This window comes from Salvia miltiorrhiza, chromosome 1, assembly GCF_028751815.1.
Source record: "Salvia miltiorrhiza cultivar Shanhuang (shh) chromosome 1, IMPLAD_Smil_shh, whole genome shotgun sequence".
Taxonomy (NCBI): domain Eukaryota; kingdom Viridiplantae; phylum Streptophyta; class Magnoliopsida; order Lamiales; family Lamiaceae; genus Salvia; species Salvia miltiorrhiza.
In genome coordinates, this window is record NC_080387.1 from 71,754,672 (window position 1) to 71,774,864 (window position 20,193).

Here is a 20,193-nt window from a genome sequence, read left to right on the forward strand (position 1 = left end):
CGGAGGTACTTCCGGGGTATATCCAAAAAATTGACCGTGTTTATTCCACTCGTGAATCCAAAATGACTCGTACGCAGCCATCTGGTTATGGCGGTTGGCATTGTTAAAATGATGCAGATTCGGCCAATATGTCACCTTTTTCCAAATTGATCAGTAATAACTATTCACCAGTCTCACAAAAGAGTGCAATTTTTACCATTTCGGTATGTCTATTAAGGGGCCGTTTGATTTGCAGTTTAGGATTGATTAGGATTAAAATTATCTTGAGAAATTAGTGTGGATTAGTGTGGATTTATATTATTTCACATGATCTAGCCACCCACCGGTCATATGTACTCTTGACTGATAGCTGTCAAATCGTTGACTTTTATGGCCGATGGCTGTCAAATCGGTCAAATGTGTAAGACTTTCACAAAAAACCAAGCAAACCCATCAACATCAAAGGGTAAAATAGACACTTCACATAATTAGGGCATAGAATGCTTTGTATGATAACTTAGGGCATTTTTACAAAAAAAACTTAAGGAAGTGGGCATTTTTGCCTATTAACACTTTCAATATGTCTAATAAGAGTGTGTTTTTCATTTTAGGCCACTATCCCATCATATAACACTGATAAAGTAGGCCACTTTCTTCGTGAACATAATGTAAAAATGTGTTTGATCTAGGCATGAATGTCCACATATGACTAGTATTTGTCTCTACTATGTGCACATTGAATGAATTTCAGTAATGAGAATGAGTACTGTGCAGATCTGCGGCCACAACTACAAAATATCTTTCTCAATCCTTCACCATCAATATCTGCACCAAAAATGAACTATATATATATAACAATCTGACGAAATAAAATAATTATTTTTTAAAACAAAAACTGTTTGATGAGAAAAAAAAACATTACCTAGGGTAGCTATATGTTATCGTTTAGAGTTCGAACATCCCCTGCAAATCGCTTAAATCTGTTCACAATTTGATTAAAAGTATTCACTTGAAATCGAAGTTCAATAATGATCAAATCCGGTCCATGAAACTTTCCTTTGACTTCCACCCACCTTCCAAACATCCGCTTGATGTCTCGTCGTATTGCTTGAACAGATCTTCTTACCCCAATTTGCAAACCCAAACCTGCAAATTAAAATAAAATAGCAATAAATATGATATCAAAATAATTAAAATAAATAATAGAGTAATAAAGATTTATACCTGTATGGTTGGGCAAAGTCTTGAAGATATCGATAATACCCCGGAAGTATACCTCCGGGGTATATCCAAAAAATTGATCGTGTTTATTCCACTCGTGAATCCAAAATGACTCGTACGCAGCCATCTGGTTATGGCGGTTGGCATTGTTAAAATGATGCAGATTCGGCCAATATGTCACATTTTCCCAAATTGATCAGTAATAACTATTCACCAGTCTCACAAAAGAGTGCAATTTTTACCATTTCGGTATGTCTAATAAGGGGCCGTTTGATTTGCAGTTTAGGATTGATTAGGATTAAAATTATCTTGAGAAATTAGTGTGGATTAGTATGTATTTATATTATTTCACATGATCTAGCCACCCACCGGTCATATGTACTCTTGACTGATAGCTGTCAAATCGTTGACTTTTATGACCGATGGCTGTCAAATCGGTCAAATGTGTAAGACTTTCACAAAAAACCAAGCAAACCCATCAACATCAAAGGGTAAAATAGACACTTCACATAATTAGGGCATAGAATGCTTTGTATGATAACTTAGGACATTTTTACAAAAAAACTTAAGGAAGTGGGCATTTTTGCTTATTAACACTTTCAATATGTCTAATAAGAGTGTGTTTTTCATTTTAGGCCACTATCCCATCATATAACACTGATAAAGTAGGTCACTTTCTTCATAAACATAATGTAAAAATATGTTTGATCTAGGCATGAATGTCCACAGATGACTAGTATTTGTCTCTACTATGTGCACATTGAATGGATTTCAGTAATGAGAATGAGTACTGTGCAGATCTGCGGCAACAATTACAAAATATCTTTCTCAATCCTTCACCATCAATATCTGCACCAAAAATGAACTAAATATATATAACAATCTGACGAAATAAAATAATTATTTTTCTGTTTGATGAGAAAAAAAAACATTACCTAGGGTAGCTCTATGTTATCGTTTAGAGTTCGAACATCCCCTGCAAATCGCTTAAATCTGTTCACAATTTGATTAAAAGCATTCACTTGAAATCGAAGTTCAATAATGATCAAATCCGGTCCATGAAACTTTCCTTTGACTTCCACCCACCTTCCAAACATCCGCTTGATGTCTCGTCGTATTGCTTGAACAGATCTTCTTACCCCAATTTGCAAACCCAAACCTGCAAACCTGCAAACCCATGAGGAAGGAGTACCCCGACACTGACTTGAAGGTAACGCCCCACATCAACTCGAAGGTGGCAACATGGAAGAAAATTTGATTAAAACACATCAAATTAATACACAAGACCATTAATAACACTAAATATTGATTAAAATTTGTTATAATCACGGTATTAATACCTTAAACCAACGTCACCGTGGATCACTACAATCCGCGGGAACAACCTCTGGCTTGGACAAGAATAGGTCATGAAGTCGTATAATAGCCCCTAAGACAGTATGCACATAGTGCGATATTGTTTGGCCTGAGCGCCAAAAATCGAACCTAACAACACGATTTTTTTTATGGTGGGATAAGACTGAAAGAAACATGCCTACTTGTTCAGGCACAGTAACGAATCGACCGTCAACCAAACCCCCCCGGTCCCGTAGAATAACACAAAGGCGTGCAAACGTCCTACGATCCATTCGAAGGTTGGATATACAATCAACATCGCTAATACCACATAATCGGTTTAAGTGTTTGTTTTGGTCAGGCATTTTACGGATTATCTCCCATTTTAGGGGTCCTGAATCACGTCGTCTCTTGCCTAACCTGGTCTTATAATAATACGCGAATAACAAACCCACTTTTATGACATGTACTCGCAAAATTTCTTGCATCAAAACAAATTGCATGTCACGTGCCCGAATGTCTTCCCTTCCAGGCATTTTGTAAATTCAATGACAGAAGTTGCAGATATCTAAGGTCCCTAATAGCAAAGAAATATTTGGGAATTAAGATCAAATAATATGAGAAATGCGTCACTAACATAGTAATACAGCCACCGCAGCCAAACATGAATACCCAACAGTCAGTTCTAACACAATGCTTTCATTAAGATCCTATTGCATCAGTCATAAATCAACATTCATGTAATTCAGCAAGCATACTTTAAAAACTCTGGTGCAAATTCTTCACAACAAAACATTGTTTCACAACACAGGCGGACTTCAAATCAAACAAAACATGCTTTAGCCTTGTACTGACACTCAAATCATTCCTCAGCAATACGACCTTCGTGTTTATCATCAAACCCCCAATTAATATTTAACATAAGACAGCAAATCCCTTTCAAATTTACTCATAGTGCAGATTAAATTCTGAGCAACTCACCTTAGCTGTTCAGCGGTTTGTGAAAAAGGTCCTCTTTTGGTGTCCCCTACCAAATATGAATCGTAGCAATGCGATTTGTTTCAATTAGCTGCCACAGAATCAGAGTAACCCAAAATAATCAGATTCTCTATTTTACAGAACAGGAGGTGTGAACCAAAATTTCTTAAAGTTTAGTGTCGCCTGACTGTAAATTATGAAATGGGATCCCTAAAATTTTAAAAGGTTGCTCCAGTTCTAAAATTTCGAAGGTAGAAAAAAACGAAATTGAAATTGTAATGGTGAAATTGGCAAGCGCAACAAATGTTGCTCACCTGAAAAAAGAAGATGCTTCACGAGCCCACAACGACGAGCAGGTTGCCGGCGGTCCAAATTTCTCACCAATCCGTTGCAGTGGACGATCTAAGCCTGTTGTCGCCGCCACGAAAAGCGGCGGAGAGGGAAATCGGCAAAAGAGTTAAATTTTTTCAAAGGTTGGTCGAAAACTAAAATTTCAATGGTAGAAAATAAAACGAAATTCGATTTGTAATGAAAGATTTAAATGGCAGAAAATATTCTCACCTGAAAATAGAAGATGCTTGACGAGCCCACAACGACGACCAGGAGGCCGGCGGCCCAAATTTCTAACCAATCCGTTGCCGGCGACGAGATAAGCCTGCCGCCGTCGCCTCGAAAATCGGCAGAGATGGAAATCGGCAGAAGAGTTGAAAATTGCTTCAATTTTGCAGGAAGGAGTCGTGAGGGGCATACACGAAAATGGAAGTGTGAAAATGGGTTGAGGAACTAGGGTTTGGGCATTTGCATCGATATACGTGAGGAAGTGTAGCAGAATTTTTATCCAACTTCGCAGGACTAAAGTTATCCGAGGGAGGGGGGGCGGATTATTAGTATGGGTTATTCCCACAAAATAGCATGTAGAAGTGGGATTAAGTAGGAGTTGACCACATTAATAGCACATGATATCAAACATCACACTAACCTGTATTAATTTAATTTATCCTACCTATAAACCCATATCAAGCAGGCCCTAAGAGTGTGTTTTTCATTTTAGGTCACTATCCCATCATATAACACTGATAAAGTAGGTCACTTTCTTCATTCACAACATATTCACATAACATTTATTAAAACTCGTGTCATCATAAGTGCAAGGGACGGAGGGAGTACGTTAGATATTCAATTAATCATATTTGTAATAAGAAAATAAAATGAATCTATATTTACAAAGTTCATTTAGATTGAAATGAATTTAAGAACCTTGAATGATCATATTAGGAAAAAGCTCAAGCTCGACTCATTTACACCTCAACATGAGTGGGAAAAAAAATCCAATTTCACTCAAACTGGAAGCGCATAAGGAGCCTCACTGACTTGTATTTGCGACCCTTCCTATCATAGAGGGAAACTGCCCGTATCCCGGTCCTCAACTCAGAGACGGGCAGACATGTCTGCCCGCCAAAATCCCCCTTCTCCGATCTATCGTGATCCCTTACTTCAATCTTCAAAAGAGCTAGCTCCGGGACTCTTAATCGGAACACAAACTCTTCATTCCAATACGGAATCCACTCGTCTTTCTTTATCCGTGTCTTCTCCTTTGCAGCATCCGCCGGCACACCAATTATATGCACCTGAGAGAAATGTTTCGTAAAATAAGCCTCCTAAACAGTTTATAAACTCTTTAAAATAATTATATTTTGTTGTAGAAATGAGATTCTAGCATTTTTGTTGGGACATTATGCTATGTGTGTTTCTTGCTAACCTTGGTGTAGAAATCCGGTGGTGAATATGCGTCAAAGTGTGTGGGGCTGAAATCATGTCGCCAACCGTCTCCCATATACACAGTCACCTACCACATATATAAAACCTTATGTTGTAATGAATTAATGAAAGGGTTATTGTTAAAAAAAAAAAAAAAAAAAAAAAAGAACTGTGATAACCTTATGTTCATTTTTTAGTTCGAATTTATAAAAATTAAAAAATAATAATCTGATCTTATCTTCCTTGTTCGGTTGATAGCCGGAATCAAAATTGAAACCAATTGAGATAAGTTCAAATTATTCTTCTAACTTTTATAAATTCGAGCTAAAAAGTGAATATGAGATCAAAATTCAGACTACTTTTTGATAATAAAATATTTGAACATGATATTTTGATCTTGTAAGTTGTAACTCACCTTTAAAGTCTTCTTGATAGGTAATGTTAGTTTGGGGTCGAAAACCTCATTGTTTGCACCTTTCTTCATAAGCAAATCGGGCTTCTTCACATATCCACAACCTCCGTTGGATCTAAATAGTCCATTCATAATTTGAAGCGATTTCCCATAGCCCTATACATATAGTTGAGCATGATTATAAGCTCTAACAAGAGACATTAATATAAGGGGCCAGGTAATTGCACCTAAATACATGAATTTCGATCAAATCCTGGTTTTGCACAAGAATTAACTAAAAGTTCTGCATTCAAATATACAGACTTTCAATTATTTTGATTTTTCACATAATTGTCAATTTTCAATGATGCAAGTAAGTCGGCCATTTAAGGGTATGTAAACATTTCAGGGGTCCACTTAATTCACCATTAACAAATCACGTGGAAAATCGTAATAACTGAAAGTTCGTAAATTTGGAGACATAAATTTTAGTTAATTCGTGTGGAAAATTAACCAAATTTTAATTAAAATTCATGTATTTAGGCGCAATCACCCCTTAATTAAACACAAATTAAAATGTTTGTAATTAACATAGCTAGCTCATTTGAAAATGTTTCAAAGCCAACCAAGAAACCTGCATGTTAAAGGCAACCATTTGAGCTCCATGCATCCACCCTATCATGGGCTTGAAGTTGGACGAGGTTACTCTCATTCCCTTTGGAAATACCCTCAAAATATTCTTCTGTGTGAATCTACAAGTTCAAATTAATCTATCAACAACTTTAAAGAATAATAATGATATATATATATATATAACCCCGTATAGAAGAGAGTTCTATGGAGAAGCAAATATTTGCAAAGAAAGGAGAAGCAATCTCAGCCATTGATTTTATTTAATCTAACGGCTGAGATTGATTCGCGCCATGTTCAACGGGAATTTGTGTTGAACATGAACAACCATCGAACCCCCCAGCCCCCAAAAGTTCATGACATGTTCAACTGCTTCTCTATTTTTCTATTGATATGTTCATAACATGTTCAATGCTTCTCTATTCTCTACTTTTTTTTGCTTCTCCATAGAAACTAACCCCATATACATATATATATATATATATATATATATATAAATTAAAAGAATTAAGAGGAGGTCTATCATGCAGACATCCACACGATGCTGACCACTCACAGCACATGAGAATTTGTGAAGAATTATTCGCACCTGACGACATCAGTTCCATACAACTCTGCAGCTCGCTCCAGCCTTTGCTCACTCAAACTAAGTCTACTAACTTTGTTACTTCCATCTATAAGAGTGTGCCTCAACCCTTTCTTGGCATTAATCCCCGCCCGAATGCCTATGAGACGCTTATATTCCGGTGCCTTCGATTTCTCTTGGACCTCGTCTTTCTCTTCTTCCTCCTCATCGCTCTGCAGATTTCGTAAACAAAAAACAAAAACACAAATTTATATATTAGAGAAATTAAACAATTTTTTGGCTCTTAATTTTTTACCTCAGACAAATATTTCTCCTGCGGATCAGCTGGAGTTGTTTCATCATCCTTGTTATTGAGGTATTCCTTTGGTGGCTTTGTAGAGAGTATAATTTTGTGCTTTAAGTCGTTAGGTGAAGGAAATTCTTCCAAGCAATCCAAATCAGGGACATAGAGCATATCTCCAAAAACATGTGTAACCATCTACAAAAATTTGATCTCAATCATTGAGCCATGCACAAATGTTTCTATTTTTTTATCATAACACACACATAAACACACAAACAGAGTTAATTACCTCTGCAACTTTAGCTTGAAGAAGTGGCGTAAGATGATCTTCAAGAGTGATTATGACAGGGTAGGGAGATTTAACGAACGCGTGCTTTTTAATCGACTCTAAACATTTCATCAATGCCACCGGAGGAGTCAGCGTCCTGCATGTTTCAATTTTGGGTTAACCGTGTTTTGTGTTCCGAAGTTTCGTTTTCTGTTAAAAAAACCCTCAACTTTTAAGTGTTTTACAGAAAATGTCTTGCTATGTAAAATTCGACGACGGAATGATGAATCATATCGTTGGATTCTTAGGTGAGGTGATTTACCATTCGTCGTCGAGTTTTGTATTACAAAACATTTTTTTTAAAACGCTAAAAGTTGATGGTTTTTGAATAGAAAATGAAAGTTGAAAACATTTTTTGAAAAATACTGAAAGTTTCACAATTTTCGCAATTAAAACTTTCGGGTTAAATTAGACAAGATTATTACTCCCCCGGTCCCTCTGTTCTACAACTTTAATTTTCACACAGGTTAAGAAGGTAAATTTTTTTTTGCCCTTAATTACTATACATCAAGCTTACAACTAATGAGTAGGATCATTTTAATATAATTCTAGTTAAGAAAGTAAGCTACATTATGAGCCATTTTAAAAAAGTAAAGGACTAATATAACAGGTACATTTTGAGACATTCCAAAAATATACTATATGATATGTTGAAAATGCAGTATAAATTAAGGGTGTGTTTGTTTTTTATCCCTCTAAATAGAGGGATAATATAATAATGTATAAAATTATCATTTAAAGTGAGGATCACATTGTTTACATCTTATTTGGTTTGAACGATAATATATTTATCCACTGCTCAAGGGAAAATTATACTTTCCTAAGGAAAAAAGTGTTGCCCGAAAATTTATATCATCTGTCCGAATTTTTTATTATGTCAAACCAAACAAAATATAAGATGACAAATAGAACTTATTCCTTCTTTATACCTCAAAGCAAACGTAATACATACCTTCCGTGAAGAACATGGATGTTATCTTTTGCAGAATTGGGCCATAGATCTAACTCTATGCCTCGAACACCATTTTCTAGAGCTTTGATGATTGGGATTTCACTACACTCGCTGTTCAATTGGTTTCCAATCAAGTAGGAATTGTGGCCTGTATATATGAAATAATGTTGCATTGGAGCACTCATATCATGGTGCACCTGGGAATTAATTCACATATTAATTTGTAAGCTAAATTTAATCCATGTGCACTTAAAAGTTATATATTTCTTCAATTTGTGAACATGAAATGCAGCATTTAGAGGGAATTTGGCTGAACTTACAAGTTTTTAAAACCAACTTATAAATGTCCTCAAGGGGACACCAAGCGGTGCGACTTTCTGTGTGTGAACAGTGAGGTTCCGAGTTCAAACCCCATTGTTCCCTTTCCCCAACTCCCCCAAATCAATAAAAAAAAAACCAACTTATAAATTATTTAGGCGTTATTTATCTGAGATGAGATTACTATCTTTTTTTCTCTGACTTTCTTTTCTTTCTATTTATCTTTTAATATTGAATTACTTATTTAAATTTATATAAGAATAAAATTATAATTTGCTAATTTAATCTACAATAATATCTTTTTTACCAAATAAGAATATACAATTAATAAGAATATTAATTGTTTTAGGATTATATCTTACATACCAAACACGTATAAAGAATAATAATCTCACATAATACATACTTTATTTATGTTTTTTTTATCACCCTTGTCTCAACTTAGATGCCAAATACACAATTTATAAACTCTTTCAAAATATTTAATAAAATAAACTCTTAACAATTTATAAGCTCTTCAAAAAACTAGTTACTCTGACTTTATTCTTGCATAATTATTTCGTTTCCACATTATAATTAGTCCCCCTTTTTTTATGTAAAATCGTTACATTTAAGGGCCCATTTGATATAGGTTTAAAAGTAAGATAAGTTAAATTAAAATAGATTTATGCAGTGTTTGGTATTATGTGCTACTAATATGGTCAACTCCAGGTTTATCCCAAGACCCTAGCTTATTTTGTGGGATTAACCCACACTAATTATACCACCCTCCCCATGGGATAAATTTAATACCGAGATGTTAAAATCGAAAATTGATACCCTTTTCACGCCAAACGATGATGTGAGGATACCAATGCCTCCATCTTATTTTCAGATTTGAGGACACGAATGTCTTTTGGTAAAATATGTGAGGATAATTTAGGTATTTGATATGTTAATCCAACCTATTCCAATGGATACCAAACACTTTTTGGGATTAATTACCAATGATATCAAACACCCATATGAAATTAGAAATCATGACTAATCCACACTAAATTATCAGGATAATTTATATCCTGATTAATTTAATACTGAAAACCAAACGGGTCCTAAATTGATTAATCATTAAATAAAATTAAAATCCTGATAGTATCTTTCTCAACAAGTTTATAGGAGAAATACTTATTCGAGGTTAAAATAGGGAGATCAAATTAATAATTTGCTTGATGCCATTTCTATGTTTTGTCAAGTTTCATCGAACGTGTACAAGAGAAATAATTTAAATTATATATTCAACAACTTTAGTAGGAGATGAGTAAATTAACCATTTCCTAAAATCTCAGATCCCTAATATGCATTCACTACGAATAAACTATTACAACTATAAAATAAAATATAGTACTATTATTACAACTACCGAATATGTCGCACATATACTTTTCTCTCCCTAATATTGGACTTCACAAAATAAAAACATTATTTCCCAAGCTATGAAAATAGTTGACTGTAAGCTCTCATTTTTCTTTTACTTTTTTTTTTTTTTTTGGGTTAAACTCTAATCCGAAAAATTTGAGCAATTTAAACATTTTAGACGTAAAATTGAGAAAAAAAACCTGAGAATTGATGGGGGCATTGAGATCATCTTGGAAGAGGAAATCGAAGAAGTCGTGGAGGGTGAGGCCGATGTCGTGGCGGCGGAGGAATGGCTTTGCCACGATCGCCTCCGCGTGGGCGGCGGTGCAGCCTTGGTGCTCCACCAAGAACTTGTGCAGCTGCTCCGCCGTGATGTGGTCCGCGCCGTCGGCGTATTGGGTGAACGCCGCCCTCACGTCCGGCGGCGCCTGCGGCTCGCTCATCTTGAACTTCCGGTTGAACACTCCGAGCACCCGGTAGTTGTAACTCCCCATTTCTCTCTCTTCTCTCTCTCTCTCTCTCACTAACCAATATATGTATATTGGTTGAATGGCTCTTTGTTGAAAGGTTTTGTCGTTCGTGAGAGAGTTAACTAGATGAATGGATTAGTGAAATTTTATTTAAAATAAGAAATTGATTAAGATAATTAACTTTTTTTTTTCAATGGGAAGACTTTTGGTGGTTGGATATATGAAAATAATTAAAGAAATTGGTGTACAAAGAGTATTCGTTTATTAAATACATGGTTGTTACTTGTTAGTTTCGTGTATAATGTAGTAGCTAGAAAATGCTGAGTCAACACGACAAGAAAATGCTGAGTCAACACGACATACTCTTGTTGCCAATGAGGCCTTGCTCCAATGACAAAGCTGAGACATTCAAAGATTTCCCTTTACGAGGGGTCTTGGATTCAATCTTACTTGTATGTGATGATGTTTTCTCACTTTAAGTAGTGTTGTATTCCCACGATATTGTATTATCTGATGTTGAGGTCTCATATGCAAGATATTTCTCGCCTTTGTTATAGTATTCAAATATCTCTTGTAATTTCAAAAAAACACGACATACTCTTGTTCTTTTTGGGATATTTCAAGATATAATTAACTTCTGGAAAATTTAATTTATTCTCTTTCCTTCCATAAAAAATAGTCTTAGAAAAGAATGTCGCAAGTTTTAATATTATATGTGAAGAAATGATTCCACTTAAAAAAGTATCGTTAATAATGATAATAAATTATATAATGAGTGAAGAAAATGGTGCACCATGTGATAAAGAGTTTTTTAAAATAGAAATAAATTAATTTTTGCAGACGTCCTAAAATAATAAAAAAAAAATACTCCCTACGTCCCACTGTATCTGAGACTCTTTCTATTTTGGGTGTCCCACTGTAAGTGAGACTCTTTTCTTTTTGGGTAAAAGTTTTTCCCTTCAAACACCTTTTTACTTTTTCACCTACACACAAAATACACTTTTCTTAATTCTCGTGCCCAAAAAAAAGGTCTCACTTACAGTGGGACGGAGGGAGTATTGTTTTTGTTGACGAGGGAAGTATTTAAAAAAAATCTTTATTTAATATTCCATGTGTGAAGATAACATGTAGAACAATAAATAAAATAAAATAAAACAATTATATTTAAATCACATTTTTTAAATAATAGTATTAATTATATTTTTTTAATATGTGAAAAAAAAACAATGTGGACTATTAAAATGGACGACTGTAGTATTTAAATATTTGGTGTTTGTATGGTGCAATTTTCTATAATTTCAAACATAAAAAAAGAAAACAATAAGCGATAAATACTAGAATAAATAATGTAGACACTATATAAATAACAAATATGCAATTTATAAAAATGCATGTTACTAAAACTACGAAGTTTTGGCGATATCTAATTTGTGACATGATTTTAAAGATTTAAATAATAATATATGAAATTTTATTTTATTTTTTTAAAAATCTTGATATCAAATTGAGCCAAAATCGTAGCTAGCTAAATCAAAAATGATGTTGCAATCGACGTTGTATTAATTGTCATATATAATTAAATATTTAAGAAAAATTACTTTTCAAAGATTTTTTTTTCTTTTTAACTTAGAAAATGGGGAGCCGAGGAATTTGAACCTTCGATCTCACTATTTACATACACAAATTCGCACCGTATAGATATCTCGTTGAGCACATATGACAGCTAAAATGATGTTATTTTGATCAATCGTTTAATTGTCACATCATTTGTCAAGTGAACTTCGAATTTAATCCAATTTAATTTTATGAGAAAATTCCATAAAAATTATCGTTCAAAATTTAAAGGTGATGCAATGAATCAAAATTCCACTCAAACTTGATAATTTTAGTGGCAATTACTACTATAATGAATTTCTTGTTTTTACTTTTCTCAGAGTCTTAACAGTGACAGTCGATCAATTTTTTTTAACTGCAGTTAAAAAACATTCTCTTCTCCCTCAAATTGAAACCAAATAACGCCTCCATCAAAGCGTTCCAAATCTTTCTTCCTCTTTCCCTGCGCTACTCGATTCTTGAATGGTGAGATGGCCAACACCAGAAGATTACTCCCCATTGTGATTTTGTGGATTGTCATTCTGTTTGGCACCCTTGCTCTGATTCTGGTAGATTTCTTCTTCTTCTCATGATTTGGTACAGTTCCTGCACTGTTTGACCGTTATTAACCCTAACTTTCCATGATCCTTGAATTTCAGAATCGGTTAAGCGATCCAGGAGCTTCATCGGAGCATAATTCTGCTGTAGATGAAAAGCTTGTCAACGAGGTCTGGATCTTCAACTGAAAAACAATGATTTCGAACTCTTCTCTTCGTCCTTCAAATTTTGTTCTTGTCATAAATTCGTGTATAATTGGCCGGATTCATGTAGGTGGGATTATCGGAGGATGCAGATCAAGTGACGCATAAAGTTTACTTTGACATTGAAATTAATGGGAAGCACATAGGTATAAAATGAACATTTTATTTTTACGTATTGATTAAGCCTCTATAGTAATCTGCTTTAAAGATCCAAATTTATTTCCTTGTATATTTTGGCATGGCTAGCTCAAGACGTGTGAATCTGTCTCAGCTGAATCACAGTCTCATATGCCTAGCAAGCATGTTCTTGTCACCTAATTTGCCTCTTCATTTTTTATTTCCAAATCTTCTCTTCCTAAAATTAACCATAGTTGTCACTAGCTAATCAATATCTGCAGCATCTTCCGTTCCCTATTGTATGAATGTACGTTATAGAAGAAGGCCATGAAGTGAGATCACCATGAGTCGTACCCGAGTGTTTGTGGTAGGAACAAATTTCTAGCAATGTTTTTGATAGAGGAGGGGCAATGGAAATGAGAATCAAATTGATAAATTATGGAGTAGTTAGTGAAAATGGGATAATCATTAACTTATTTTATTCTGGAAACCACATGCCAAACACCATTGACGAGGATGATTCCCTTCACATTCTCATTTTCTACTTCTATTACCCCAACGAAGCTCTCACTTAGATAGCCATTGCAATTTCTATCTATAACTGTATTTCTTACCATTATTAAATCGCGACCTGAGAGTGTTTTTCCTGATCTTCAGACTCAAAAATGGTTAGTGTAACTTTAATATCTTGGTGCACCCTTGGATACAATTCGCAGGAGTTACTTTTGGAGTTCTGAATCGCTAATTGGTATAGATTAGTCATGAGCACATTTGCAAATGATGTGATGCAAAGATAATAGTAAAATAGCCAAAGTTCGGTCACGTTTGTCTTTTACAATTAATAATCACATTCCTGGTGGCATTTCCAGGTCGCGTTGTGATGGGGCTCTATGGAAAAACTGTGCCAAGAACAGCAGGTAAAATTTCAAGTGCATACAATTATAATTGTTTTATTCACATTTGTTTTCATGAACATATTTGTGCTAAACTTTTTCATTTTCTGACTGCAGAAAATTTTCGAGCTCTTTGCACGGGTAGCCGAGTAACATTTTCTCCCTTTTAGTGCTTTGATTCTGTTTTACAGATAATGATGTTCAGTAAGTCCTTTTTTATGTCTTCTGCACTCTGGGTATGCAACTTGCATGAACTGTTAAAATGTGGTATCTGTGGACTTTATCAGCTACAGGATGCAGCTTAAACATCAAAATACAGTACTGCCTGTGTTTTAAGAATACTTTTGTACTTAAACATGACATGATTCTTGAACCTTGTTAACTTCGAGCAGCATCGTACTGATTAGTTGACTCTCTTCCTGCACTCGACTTTTACAAGGTTCGGACAATCCGCATCTCTGTGAAATGATAGAGATTGATTATCGTATTGTTTGCCACATTAGAGTAGTCCAATATGACTTACCAGTTAAATTTATAGTAAATAAAACAAGAAGTTGAAGGCTGAAGCAGAATGGGGGTATTCTCAATTTGACTTATAAGTTATTGCAGCCACTCCTTTCCATATATAAGAGGAAAGGAGTTAGCATGAATACACAACAGTGATTTGTAAAGAAATAGTATAATTTTGTCTTCCATGTGAGGTAATTTATTTTTCTTCATAGAAGTGCACTCTGAGGCCTAACATAGAAAGCAATGCTGACATTATTCTGTCTGTTTTGTCCTTCAACATTGTGGGCCTTTGCCCTACATCATATTCCTTTAGATGTGGGTCTTATTTAATTGAAAACTCAAATGATCAGAGTATATTTTTTTTCATTTCTGTTGGTACAATTTCCTTAATTTTGTGAGATCAGTACCCAGGTACAATACGTGCAGACTACATCGCCATTTTGTTGCTTGGACCTAAATAAAAGGCCGAGCAACTTAAAACAGGACTGCTTTTATATTTAGTTTCAAAAGCAAAGGTTAGAATTTCTAATATATAAAACTTCATCTCAGGGGAGAAAGGAACCGGAACAAGTGGGAAGGCGCTTCATTTCAAAGGCAGCAAATTCCACAGGATCATACCTAGTTTCATGATCCAGGGAGGTGATTTCACAAGAGGCGATGGGTGGGGAGGGGAATCTATTTATGGTGATAAATTTCCTGATGAGAACTTCAAGTTAAAACACGCAGGCCCTGGTGAGTATCTTCTGTTTAAATCCATTAGATGTCATGTCATGTAAGTAAATCAATTGCTCAACCGTCATAACAACCAAAGCTAAGCAAACGGAAGCTGTTCCAAACTGGAAACTTTGTTTATCTCACTGCTGCATCTCTCCGCAGGAGTTCTATCAATGGCAAATTCAGGAGTGGATACGAACGGGTCTCAATTTTTCATCACAACAGTTAAAACAAGCTGGTATGTGAACAATATCGAACGCCTCTTCCAAGACTAAACACGTTTCTACATTCTTAGATAAGCATTTACTACTCGATTTACATAAGGATTCGCTCACAAAAGACTTGCTCTTCTTACGATATGGTTTGTTGTCGTGAATAAAAGGTTGGACGGGCGCCACGTTGTGTTCGGACAAGTGGTTTCGGGTATGGATGTGGTGAAGAAGATTGAAGCACTAGGAACAGAGAGTGGAATGCCCAAAGCAACAGTTGTTGTTTCAGACAGTGGTGAATTGTCTGTGTAATCCTCTTTGCTATTTGCCAGTTTTTAGCTGGCAAAAATATGTACACACACACACACCTCCTCACAACAGACATCGGTTACACGCTGTATCAAAATGTCCAAATTTGCTGGTTTTATAATGTAAGAAAACGATCCAATACTTAAATTTCTCTCTTTTTTGCACACGAGATTTTTCTGAACAAAGTGATTTGCGCTTAAATACATGAACTTTTATGATATTCTAGTTTTCTTAATGAATTAAAAATTCTATCTTTAAATACATGAATGTTTAATCATTCTGCTTAAATACATGAACTTTTATGATATTCTAGTTTTCTAAATGAACTAAAAATTCTATCTTTAAATATATGAATGTTCAATTATTCTAATTTTTTATACCATTGTGAATTTCAACGAGTTAATATTATATGGTTAATTAAAATGATAAATTGAAGTGATGTGGACATCTGAATCTGATTATATTGTTTAATACTACATTAATTGCGTGTCTGCGTGAAAAAATGAAAATAATTGAAAGCTTGCGTATTTGGCAATAAATTTTTTTAATTGATGTGAAAAATTAAAATTTGACGACGTATTCTTATATGTCAAATATTTTTTTCCTTTGTTCACATTTTCTCTTAAATCTCATGCCCAAAATAAACGACTCATGTTTCGCGGGACCCAGGGAGCATAATTTAAGCGTTTTTACTTTTTACCCCTTTTGAATTATGTGTAACAATATTTTACCACTTGAATTTATGTTGGTCATTAAATTCTCCAATCCAAACACAAACAGTAATTGGTTGCGAAAAGGAAATGTATATTTTGTCGACAAAAAGCGTAGATAGTCACACTTACAAACAGTGAAGATGGATGGTGATTGAGGGTTCCAATAAATGAGAGAATAAAATTAATAGCAGTTTGAAAATTTATTTGGAAAATGTAGAGCATGACGACATACATACCAGATTCCAAGCCATACATGCCTAAAAATCAAAATTACACTCAAATACGGTGAAGCGGATTTGAATTCAGCGCTTCTCGCCGGAGTTTCTCTTGTCGTCGTCGCGGTGCTGGTGGCAGACGGTGGTGAAATTGGAGGAGAGATCGGAGTACATGGAGACGACCTTGGATATGTTGCCGTTGATCTCCTGAATCAGGGAGACGTTCTTCACCAGATTGTCGTGGACTTTGGATTGGTGATTCTCGTTGACCTGCTGGATGAGGAGGCGGTTGCGGTCGAGCACCGACTGCACCTGCCGGAAATTCTGCGAGAAGGCGGCCCAAACGGCCGGATCGCCGTCGATCTCGTCGGCCTGTTCGGTGGCGGTAGATTTGGGGGAGAGGTGGTCCATGCCAGATTCAGAGGCGGCGGCGCGAGGCGGCGATTTCGTTCATGGAGAAAATTGGGGAGGATGTTTGGGGTTTTTGTAGCTATTCCACAGAGTGGGGACGGTTTTTGCTTATCCTTTTTATTTTTGTGGGATTATCTCTTTCTTTGGCGAAACAGATTGGACAGCTGACTATGCCTGGCTCCGGCCACGCGCACTCTGCCGCGTGAATTTCACCTCTCATCGGCAACAAATGCTGCGTAGTAAAAATGAATTATTTACTCTGTTCCATTAGGCTTATCTAGTCTCATTTTTTTTAGACACGGTTATTAAGAAGAGTTAAATTACTGTAATAAAAATATGTAAAAAATGTGAGACTATTATTTATAGTGTAAAATCACTATCAGATATAGAAATAAGACAAAATCAATGTGACAATCCAAAAAAAAAAAATACTAGAACAAAATCAATGAGACGGAGAAAGTATAAGATGTGTTATCTTTTGATTAATAAATTTATTTTAAGAAAAATATCGATAATAAAAGAAATCTTTTTAATTTTTTTTCTTTTCCTCATTTTTTATAAAAGAAAATTTCAGTATTTTGTATTCTTTCTTTCACTTTAAAGAGGGATACTAGGAATAATAATATTAGCACTGTTTGGAATGTGAAATGATTAAAAAAATGAATTATAAGATGTGTTATTTTTAATTAATAAGTTTATTTAAAAAAAGATGGATGATAAAAAAAATTCTTTTTAATTTTTTGTTTCTTTTTCTCATTTTTTATAAAATAAAATTTCAGCATTTTGTATTATTTTTTCACTTCAAAGAAGGATAATAGGAGGGATAATACTATCACGGCTTGGAATGTGAAACGATAAAATTATCTTTTGTAGAAGATGAGAGAAAAGAAATGGGGTATTTTAGAAAAAAAAATTATTATCTCGCATTTTTTTAATGATAAATTTATTAACCAAAATAAATACACTCATAAAATTTGAGATTAAAAAAAAGGAATTAAATTACTATTTCCATTATCAATATTTCTCAATTTTTACAAGAGCCAATAAATATATTCCCATTATTTGTTACATAAATAAATTTACAAAACACATAATATGCCACGAGTCTAAAAGAATAATAAAGACTTTATTATAACGTTGAATTCTTCAATCAATAATGGGACAAATATTTTTCAATCATTTTGTGATTAAAATAAGTAAAAGGATGTTTGGCTAGAAGAGAAGTACTTATATAAATAGAAAAAAAATAATGTACGTGAGAGGCACGCGCTGCAGAGAGCAATGGGAGTGTATATGAGAGCAAAAATATCTAAAATATCTCAGGATATTTTTTACTCCCTCCGTCCACGAAATGAGTACCCATATTTCCTTTTTCGTCCGTCCACGAAATGAGTATCCATTTCCCTTTTTGGCAAGTGTACCCCACACATCTCTTTAATTAATACACTCAAAAAGTGGAACTCTTAAACTATTCACACTACACTCCATACATTTTTTAAAACCCGTGCCGTCCACAAATGGGTACTCATTTCGTGGACGGAGGGAGTATAAGAATACTAAAAAGCGCAAAAGCCTTTGCCCTTTTTTGGGCCACGTAGGCAATGCGCGACAGTTACATCGTTTACTTCAAAGTTAAGTTTTTCATGGCATCTCATTCTCATTTACCGAAAATAAAATACAACGAAATTTTATACTAGTATTTATTTATTTATTTCACATAATTTTTTCTTTAATTTGTGCATGATGAACATTTTTAATTAATGATTCGATAATATATTTTTGTAATTCTGCAGTGAAATTTACCTGATATTCAATTAGTTTATTTAGGAAAACTTATGTTTAAGCTGTATAGGCAGTTCTGACTTCTACCTTAATTTTTATTCGTTGAAAATATTCATCATGTTCAAAATTAGAAAGAAATTAAAATTTTGTGTATTTATAAACATAATTTTAAGTTCATGTGTAAAAAAAAAATGAAAGTTCATGTACTTTGATGAACTAATTAAAATATTGGGTTTAATTAAATGCACTTACATAACTATTATGTGAATTTATTTCAAAACTTAAAAATTTAATTTGTATTAGATTTAAGTGGTGGACTCGATTTATAATCAGAAAAAAAAAAAAAAGCTCTTTTATGAAATTTTGGGCAATTTACTCACTTATTGTTATACCCTCCAAATAAAAATCATAATAATAGATGTATAATTTATCTATAGCCCCAATTTAAAATGTTAATAACAAAAATACTTTTGTTAGTCTTTGCCACAACACCAATATTCCCATCTTCGTCAAAATGATATTCAAATTTGTTGATATCAACTGCTCCTTCTCATGATATTGTTATTTGGATTTCCATCAATAAATTCTTGATAGAGATCATTCGAATCTCTGAATTGCATGTCTCAAGTATCAAATCATAATATTGAGTTTATTTACCCAACCAAGGCAAATAGTAATTGGTAACAAAAAAAATGACACTATTTATTTGAAAGATATTTTTTTTTTCTATTTCTTTGAGAGATTGTTGCTGCTGAGTTTCAATTTATCATCGATCCAGCGGCTATAGAATATCAACTATGCTTTTTTTATTAGATTTTTCAATTGGAGGCTATAGGGTTAAAACAGTACATTTTTTATTAGTATTATTTTAAAGGGGTTATGGCTAAAAAAATACATGAACTTTGAAAAAAGTTACAATTTTCACCAGAACTTTCAATTAAGCCTCAAAATACATGAATTTATATTTTTGTTGCAATTTTCACCTAAGTTTGACTTTCAACGAAATTAGAGCTTAATTGACAGTCGAAAATTCACCTGATGTTAGTCTAACTTCTAATAATAATGAGTATTTAGAAGCTCGGAGGTCTAAGAAGGCAAAAATTAATATATTTGACTTAATTTCGACTATCAATTAAGCTCTAATATTGTTGAAAGTCAAACTTAGGTGAGAATTACGACAAAAATATAAATTCATGTATTTTGGAGCTTAATTAAAAGTTCAAGCGAAAATTGTAACTTTTTTCAAAATTCATGTATTTTTTTGCTATAACCCCTATTTTAAATATATAGGCTATGAATAGAATTTCTCCAACTCAAATGATGAGCCCGTAACAATTTTGTG

General features: G+C 34.0%; 3 protein-coding genes across 4 annotated transcripts; 1 reads left to right on the plus strand and 2 right to left on the minus strand.

Annotated features, from left to right (window-relative positions):
• Positions 1 to 4,681: 4,681 nt before the first annotated feature.
• Positions 4,682 to 10,898, minus strand: LOC131005809 (phosphoinositide phospholipase C 6-like). The gene is made up of 9 exons (XM_057932900.1): positions 10,355 to 10,898; positions 8,442 to 8,638; positions 7,451 to 7,586; positions 7,174 to 7,356; positions 6,882 to 7,090; positions 6,297 to 6,414; positions 5,687 to 5,839; positions 5,273 to 5,359; positions 4,682 to 5,141 (listed from the first exon to the last, which is right to left on the minus strand). The coding sequence occupies exons 1-9, from the start codon at positions 10,646 to 10,648 to the stop codon at positions 4,848 to 4,850; spliced, it is 1,671 nt and encodes a 556-aa protein (XP_057788883.1). The 5' UTR covers positions 10,649 to 10,898; the 3' UTR covers positions 4,682 to 4,847.
• A 1,576-nt stretch (positions 10,899 to 12,474) lies between these two features.
• LOC131005810 (peptidyl-prolyl cis-trans isomerase CYP19-4-like) lies at positions 12,475 to 15,877 on the plus strand. 2 transcript variants are annotated; one of them, XM_057932901.1, is made up of 8 exons: positions 12,475 to 12,786; positions 12,877 to 12,945; positions 13,049 to 13,124; positions 13,965 to 14,012; positions 14,106 to 14,129; positions 15,048 to 15,230; positions 15,375 to 15,450; positions 15,595 to 15,877. In XM_057932901.1, the coding sequence occupies exons 1-8, from the start codon at positions 12,709 to 12,711 to the stop codon at positions 15,731 to 15,733; spliced, it is 693 nt and encodes a 230-aa protein (XP_057788884.1). In that variant the 5' UTR covers positions 12,475 to 12,708; the 3' UTR covers positions 15,734 to 15,877. The 2 variants fall into 2 exon arrangements, with proteins under 2 accessions (XP_057788884.1, XP_057788885.1); XM_057932902.1 differs by lacking the exon at positions 14,106 to 14,129 and having other exon boundaries at positions 13,965 to 14,024.
• Positions 15,878 to 16,619: 742 nt separating this feature from the next.
• LOC131005812 (protein EARLY FLOWERING 4) lies at positions 16,620 to 17,285 on the minus strand. Its single transcript, XM_057932903.1, has one exon. It carries the CDS (start codon positions 17,067 to 17,069, stop codon positions 16,746 to 16,748), a length of 324 nt encoding a protein of 107 aa, XP_057788886.1. The 5' UTR covers positions 17,070 to 17,285; the 3' UTR covers positions 16,620 to 16,745.
• Positions 17,286 to 20,193: the final 2,908 nt, after the last annotated feature.